Source organism: Abrus precatorius, unplaced genomic scaffold (genome assembly GCF_003935025.1).
Source record: "Abrus precatorius isolate BTA unplaced genomic scaffold, Abrus_2018 Scaffold9, whole genome shotgun sequence".
Taxonomy (NCBI): domain Eukaryota; kingdom Viridiplantae; phylum Streptophyta; class Magnoliopsida; order Fabales; family Fabaceae; genus Abrus; species Abrus precatorius.
The window spans coordinates 30,123,305-30,131,584 of record NW_020874439.1 but is presented as its reverse complement, the minus strand read 5'-3'; the positions used below and the strand labels follow the sequence as shown (position 1 = coordinate 30,131,584).

Here is an 8,280-nt window from a genome sequence, read left to right as displayed (position 1 = left end):
ATTTTAACAATAGCAAGTTTCACCACAGGACTGAAAGTTTCAGTGAAATCATGGCCTTGTTTTTGATGAAAACCGTTGGCAACCAACCTAGCCTTGTGTCTTTTGAAAGACCCATCAGCATTATATTTAGATTTAACATCCAATAGTTGTACAGCCAGGGGGAAGATCAGTAAGAGACCATGTGTTGTTGGACAAAAGAGCATCATATTCTTGTTGCATTGCTTTGACCCATTCAGTTTTGGATAAAGCCTCCTTAACAGATGTAGGTTCGACCGTAGGATCATAGTTGGCAGTAGCAACATAAGTCTTTGGTTTGAATAGGCTAGCTTTTGATCTAGTCATCATTGAATGATTATTAACTGGTACTAAGGGCGTGGTGAATCACCTGAACCTGTATCACACAGAGGTAAACTAGTAAAGATATTATTAGAAAGATTAGAAATAGTATTTGTGTTAGTAACAATATCAAGTTGAGAATTATCATGCTGGACAGAAGTAGTAGAGGGACATAGCACAGTAAGAGGCTTTGGATTAGGATAGGAGGGAGAGACGAATTGAGACAGGGACTGAGTGAAAGGATTTGGATTAAGTTTGTAGGGAAAGACAGACTCATAAAAGGTGACATGCCTGGAGATATAGATTCTTCCGGAAGGAGATGGGCAAATATATCCTTTATGTTGTGAACTATAACCTAGGAAAAGACACATATGTGATTTGAAGTCCAACTTGTGGGAGTTATATGGTCTAAGTAGAGGGAAACAAGCACAGCCAAAAACCTTAAGGAACTTGTAATCAGGTTTCTTGTGGAAAAGAGATTCAGAAGGACTGACATCGTTCAACACAGGAGTGGATAACATATTGATTAAGATTGTGGCAGTAAGAAAAGCCTCTCCCCAGAAATGAAGAGAAAGGGAAGCCTCAGCTAATAAGGTAAGTCCAGTTTCAGTAATATGCCGGTGTTTGCGTTTTGGGGTACCGTTTTGTTCATGAGTATGTGAGCATGTAAGTCTATGTTAAATTCCCTTATCAGTTAAATGTTTATTGAATTTTATGAATTCTTTCGCATTATCAGACTGAAGAGCCTTTATCTTAGTGCCCAACTGATTTTCTACCAAGGATTTAAATTATAACAAAGCAGTGAAAGCTTGATATTTAAATTTCAAAAGATAAATCCAACTATGGCAAGAATAAGCATCAATGAACACAATATAATATCTACTTCCATTAGATGAAGGAATAGGGGAATGACCCCAAATATCTGTAAAAATAAGATCTAATGGATTAGTATAGACAGAATTGGAGGAAACAAAAGGCAACTGATGAGACTTTCCTAAACGACAAGACTGACCTTGTAAAAAATTTCCATTGCTTTGGATATTACAAGATCTTAAGATAGACTGGACTACTCGAGTTGAAGGATGTCCAACTCTTGAATGCCATAGCTTCAAGAGTGTTGACTGAGTGTCTCGAACAGAATGAAAAGCAGAACAAGAATTAATAGTGTCGAACGGAGGAAAGACATATAAACCATTGTTAAGCTTGCCTTGTAGCATAATCTCCTTGGTATCCTAGTGTTTCACATTACAATAGTGAAGAAAAAAAATTTAAAATAAACATTATTATAAAAAGCAAACTTGGAAACACTTAATAAGTTTTTAGAAATAGAAGGACATGGAGCAACTGATTTAAAACAAATTGTTGTGAAGAATTAGAAACATGAAATTTTGTTTGTCCAACATGATTCATTTTCAAACTTGAACCATTACTAATTTTTACTGAATCTGAACCTTTATATACAGATTTCATAGACATGTTGTTGTCATCATGAGTGATGTGGTGGGATGCTCCACTATCCGGATACCAAAGAGGATCAACAACTGTAGAAGGAGCAACTAAAAAGGATGAATCTGAAACAACATAGGCTTGATTATTGAATTAAGAATGATGGACTTGGGCTGATCCATGGAACTCTTCATAATAAATAAATAAAAAATAATACTAAAACCTGATAAAAAAATTTGAAAAAAAACGTAAAATTGCGTTTGATAGAATTCTAACCTTGAATGCTGGCAACAATGAGTTCACCACTAAAGATCCTAAATAGAGATTGAAATCAGTTATTTTTTTTCAAATGGAACTCAACAAAATATCACCAATTCAACAAAATAATTCTTACCCTCCAATATTTTAGAGAATAATGCAAACGAAAACAGATTTTTTGACCAAAATTTTACAAACTCACGTAGAAAAACTTGGAGGCTGGCGTTAATGGAGGATAACTGATAAAGAGGGAAGAAAAGAAGCCATGCGCGGCATCAGTTCCAATATGCCACGTGTCAAGATCCCAGATAGTACCGCCCAGCATGCGACGATAGTCTAGTCGCTGTGTCAGAGTCGATACACTCACGATCACGACACGTGACGCCATTCATCCCTGATCATTTATTTCAAAAGTCTATCGTCCCTATTTAGTCGATACTCCTGCGCTGTTGACATATGTTCTGACTCGTCCAACTTCTTTGATATTTAATATTTTTTTAATTTTTTCTGCCGTTTTAAAAGTTCCATGTGTCATATATTGGAATAGTATCAGTTGTAAATGGCCAATAGAGTAATAAAAAATAATAAATAAAAGGTTATCGTCAATGCATTGCCAATATTGATGGTGAGTTAGCAAAAAAAAGTCCTAGATAAGGAATTAGTTTGGAAAAAATTTTATTTTAAAAATTTATTTTTAAATATGTATTATTTATATAAAAAAGCCAAGTATATATATGAATTGAATTGGATAATTTAAGATATTTGTCGAAACTCATTAATTAATAAAAATGATTTGTTATTTTCTTATTATATTCATAGAATAAAATTAATGCGAGCAAATTACTCAAAAGTAAAAACTGATCAACCAGAAAATGTTTTGAATTTTGCAATATTTGATAAAATGATTTTGTTATTAATTAAATTTTTAATTAAAAAAATGTCAGAAGTGGGATTTGAACCCACGCCCTCTCTCGAAGACCAGAACTTGAGTCTGGCGCCTTAGACGAGTCGGCCATCCTGACATTTGATTTTGATAATTATTATGAAATTAAATGTTATTAATATTAATATACTACTATTTTCATTAAGCAAAAAAATTTAAGCCACAAAGCAACTATTCATGAATCGTGGGTACATATTTTCTTCTTTAAAATAAAAATATTTATATTTGTATGGTTCTTTTTATTTTTTAAATTAAAAATAAAAATTAGTAGAGGCAAGATAAGATTATGTAGCCTTAAAGGACTGTTTTGTTAGGCTCAACGATTTGGAAGAAGCACTGTTGCTAGGCTCATATTAGGGAATTAAGGATTAGATTGTTTTTAAAAAATAAGTAAAATTAATTTAAAATTGTTAAATATAATTAGAATGTATACCTAAATTAATATTAATTATCAATTTTTTTTATTAAAATGTATATCACCATAAAATGATTTGATCTTAAATGGTTTTTGGAAAAACACCCAAGGCCTCTTTGACAAACCATGAAAAACAATTTATTTATCTCTAAAATTTTTAAACAGTTTTAAAATTTATAATTAAGATAATTTTTGTGTGTAAATTATATGTATTTTTTATTAAAGACAACCATGTTTGAATCAAGTAAGATTACGCCGTAAAATTTTTCTTTTGAATGTTTAATGCAATTATATTTACTAGTTTTATGTATTAGATAACACATTTAATATTAATTTAAATATGTATTTTTTATTTAATAATTTAAAATTAAATATACCAAGCTTTAGATAAAAATAGAGGACAAAGTTCAATTTTTTTATTAAATTTAAGATTTTCAATAAGTATAAAACATATTTTTATATAATATTTTTTTACTCTTCCACTCATTTAAATAAGTAAAAAAAATTATTCACTTTTTTTTATAAAATCTTTATCCATCTAAATAGCACATTTTAAAAAAAATTTATATCTCCTATTTCTTTTCTTTCTTATTTCACTCCTTCTTTAAACAAAGTGAAAACTCACTACAAATTTATTATACTAATCGCATGTTTGGATCAGTAGCAAAAACAACCGTACACAGGTTTCTTCTTTAATAGACGTTACTCTCAGTAGTATTAAGGTTGAAGTGCATTTACTTTATATCAACGTGAATCTAAACATACGCTATATTGTCAAATATTAATAAACAAATTTATCCATTAAAAAAAAACCAAAAACAAGTTATTTTCACTTTCGAAAGATCAAACCGTATATTAAATTTTTATATAATTAGGTGCAATAAAATTTACAAAATGATATAAATTTGCTTAAATTTATTTTCATTTATTAGGAGACATCTAATTTATTCCTATTTATATTTAGGAAAATATATTATTAAGTTATTCATTTAGAAACATTTCAATAAATTTAAAGTTATATATTAGCATCATACTCCCCAGGAAATGATTGAGATTTGAGAGAGAGTATTTTAATAAATTAAAATTTATGATTTGCTAACATATTTCTTCTAGAATATATTTCCTCTTGAATTCATAATTGATCCAAGAAATGCATGCAGCAAACGATCAACATAAATGTTGATGACAAAATTACCAGCTAGCCATTGAATATAACAAAAAGGGCTTCAAAGAAGAAAGCCAGAAACCCAAGAAAACAGTGTTCACTGCTAATAAAGAATTCCTCTAGTACACTTTTCATTCAAGATATGATCAGTCTCTGGCATCAAAATACTCATTTGGTGAAACTCACTCTGAAAAGTCCTCTTAGGCAATTCACAAATGTTCCTCTCAAAATCAGACCTTACACTATCAAAATAATGACTTTCCCTTTGAGCTGTTCTACCAAGTGCTTCTTTCAAATAGTTTGAGATGTTACCATTCAAAGTCCTTCTTGGTATTTCATCAATGTATCTCCCAAAGTCAGACCTTGCTCTATCAAAATAATAACTTTCCCTTTGAGCTGTTCTACCAAGTTCTTCTTTCAAATAGTTTGAGGAGCCACCATAGATGTTACCATTCAAGGTCCTCCTTGGTATTTCATCCATGTAACTCCCAAAGTCAGACCTAACTCTATCAAAATAATAACTTTCTCTTTGAGCTGTTCTATCAAGTTCTTCTTTCAAATAGTTTGAGCAGCCACCATAGATGTTACCATTCAAAGTCCTTCTTGGTATTTCATCAATGTATCTCCCAAAGTCAGGTCTTACTCCATCAAAAGAATAACTTGCCGTTTGAGCTGTTGTTCTACCAAATGCTTCTTGCAAATAATTTGAGCTTCCACCACAGACATGATAGCCTTCATTTCTAGCACCAAGTGATAAGGGAATAGTATCTATTGTTCTAACACGGTCTGTATCAGAATATCTAACATTAGTTGATTGTGGCCATGGTTGCAAAGATTGCAATGGTTCCATTGGTTGCAATGATCTTTGAGGTCCTAAGTTCACACCATGAAGAGCAGAAGGAGCAGTTTTTCCATATACTTCAGCCACATTACTTAAGTAGCCTCCAGTGATTGAAGTGTGTCTATTTGTTAAGCCAAATATTGATGTTACTACTTCATTCATTTTTGGAATGTGACTTATTTGAGGATAAAAGTTATGAACCGAAGTAGGCAATAGCTCCACAGCATCCTTAATCTCTTGTAATGGAAGATTTTTCAGTTGTTTAGTAACCACCATTTGACTTCTCTTCGTATGGTTTCGTGTAGCTTTAGGATTGTAAATAAATTTAAATGTGCAGCACTTACCAAGTGGAAAGGGTTCATCACATCTATTGCCATCCCCTCTCTTATTGTCGTAACCCGGGTAATCTTCTTTCTTAAAATCAGCACACTCAATCAATGTTAAAAAACTTTGTGTAGCAAGTTTCACTATGTTCCAGTTGCTAAAAGGAGCTGTAGTTTTATGACTAACATGAATTTCACCATCAGCTCGAAGCATGCAACTCGCGTTCTTGAAGAAACCAAGCACAAGGTCTTTATGCTTCCTGTAAATTCACAAGGAAAGACACACAATGTCACACAATAACATAAAGGGATGATAAGAATTTCATGCTTAAAAACCTTAGTATGATAAACATAGAAATTTAACATAAGAAAATATATAAACCAGCAATTCTGTGAAAACTAGAAAGGTGCAGAAGCTTGCTACACAAAGTTTCTATTTCATATTTTAGCCTAAGATCAGCATAGCAGATCCAAGAGTGTTACAAACGTATATTTTGCTCTATATAAAGTATTCAAGACATTAATCAATTATGAAATTGAATTGTACTAGAAAGCTTACTTAATAATTGATGTGTCATGTTCCTTCCCATAAAAGCCTGCATGAGGAAAATTGAATATAACTCGATCAAACCTTCGCATTTTTAAATCTGAATGGAGCTTCATTTTGGTTGCATCCACTCCATGTAACAAGCATGCTCCCATATTTTGTAAGTCATCTAAATTTGACTTTGCATTCTTGTACATCTTTGTAACTTCATCTACATGAATAGGGAGAGTATAGATGACCAAAGTTAAGGCCAAAGCATTTTGCAGTGCCACAAATATAATGACACTAATTATGAGTGTGGTTGACAAATGTAGGTAAGAAAATTAAAGGGGCAGAAAATGGTGGAGCAACAAGTAACGTAGCATTTGGCTTTTGAACAAATGAGTTATATGACTCTAGAAATATCCTGATTTTCACTTATCAGTTTTTCATCTTCCCATTTTCACTCCTAACAAGAGCGTTCAATCAAAACCAGGGCATAATAGATATACACAGTAAACAACATAAACAAGCACTACTAAGAATCAATAAGAACGTGGTTGAAACTCCAAATAAAAAAATAAAAAGCACAGATTTGGAAGCAGCTCATTCCTAAAGCTTCAAACAATGTAAAATACCAAAAGAAAGTATTTAAGTCACATTAACTAATCCAACGCAAAGTTGCAAATGGCTACAATAGCAAGAGAAAACAAGTCCAAATAACAAAATAAAATATCTTCATTTTACTATAAACGTTACAAATTTAAAAGCTATAACCTTGGTCTCATACTAGACTCAGCATTGCTTTACTTATTAACAGTATTTCCATTAGCTACAACTTTCAACTGGGTTTGATCGGTATGCTTGAAAAAAATTGTGTGAAAAAAAAAAATCATGAAGAAGAGCAAAAACAAAGAAAAGGGTGTTTTATGAATATAAATTTTGATTAAAATAAGGGGAAAGTATCATATATTCTTCCCCATCAATAGTATTCTATTCTAATGAAGCAAAGCAACTTCTGCTTTCTTATATATGTTTTATTTTTGACACCCCATCTATCCAAGGTCAAAACTTCAACTCTGAAACGTGCTTCAGAAAGCAAAATGCACAAGCACCATTAAAAGGGTCGTAGAGAGAGAGAGAGAGAGAGAGAGAGAGACCAAATGAGTTAAGAGAGGTTGCTACGATGTTGGAAGCAGAAGCAAAAGACTTGGCCAGACAAAGGGAGAAGGAGAAATCACCCTCACCCACCAACAATATTTGATGATCACTACAATAATGGGTTACCCATTTTGCATCCTCTCCTACTTCTTCTTGTTCCATCTCCACTTAGCTTGGTTATTCTCACTCTCCTTGTTCTTTGTTTCTACTTAGAATGCAAGTGCATGCATTTCACCTTTACTGAATATTTCTTTAGGATTTATATCATTAATTTTAAAAATTGATTCCTTTTTAAACATTAACTTTTAACATCGTTAACTTTTTAATTATGGTAATTTTCACGGTAGTATGAAATTATTACAGTTAATTTTAAAATAAATATGTATAACAAATAATAAAAATTATTTATTTATTTTAAAAAACGTAACTATTCATTAATATAAAAGACTTACGGTTTTAATCTAAAAATAATATTGGTTAATTTTATTAACATTAACTCTAACATTACTGTTGGTGGGTGATGGTGCAGTACTTCACGGCATGATGAGGTTGAAGATGAAGCCATCGTTTCAAATTATAGCAAATGTGATTTTAATTAAATAGTTGGTCCACCGACGCAGAGAGAGGGCTCTGTTGATTTGTTGGCCCCCTCAAAAGCTTTAAAAGATTGAAAGGTTAAGTTGAAATTATTATTTTTTGACCCGAAAAATAAATATTAATGTAGAGATTAAATACTTATAAAAAGTGCTAATAAATGTACTAAGATTTTTCATTAAGATTTTTTAAACGTTAACACGTATTTTATTTTATCTTTTTATGTATTTTAACTTAATTTATGATAAAAATTATTTATTTATTAACGAGTC

The 8,280-nt window shown here is 31.4% G+C and overlaps 1 protein-coding gene and 1 non-coding gene across 2 annotated transcripts; both read right to left on the bottom strand.

Moving 5' to 3' along the window:
- Positions 1 to 2,978: 2,978 nt before the first annotated feature.
- TRNAL-CAA lies at positions 2,979 to 3,062 on the bottom strand. The gene has a single exon. It is a non-coding gene; the product is annotated as a tRNA-Leu (tRNA).
- A 1,604-nt stretch (positions 3,063 to 4,666) lies between these two features.
- On the bottom strand, positions 4,667 to 7,576 carry LOC113851181. The gene is made up of 3 exons (XM_027481657.1): positions 7,414 to 7,576; positions 6,287 to 6,485; positions 4,667 to 5,987 (listed from the first exon to the last, which is right to left on the bottom strand). The coding sequence occupies exons 1-3, from the start codon at positions 7,574 to 7,576 to the stop codon at positions 4,667 to 4,669; spliced, it is 1,683 nt and encodes a 560-aa protein (XP_027337458.1).
- Positions 7,577 to 8,280: the final 704 nt, after the last annotated feature.

Coding starts and splice junctions, on each gene's coding strand:
- LOC113851181 (XM_027481657.1), bottom strand. CDS start 7,576: ATGGAACAAGAAGAAGTAGGAGAGGATGCAAAATGGGTAACCCATTAT. Junction 6,486..7,413: donor AACCTCTCTTAACTCATTTG/GTCTCTCTCTCT, acceptor CTATTCATGTAG/ATGAAGTTACAAAGATGTAC. Junction 5,988..6,286: donor CATGACACATCAATTATTAA/GTAAGCTTTCTA, acceptor GTGAATTTACAG/GAAGCATAAAGACCTTGTGC.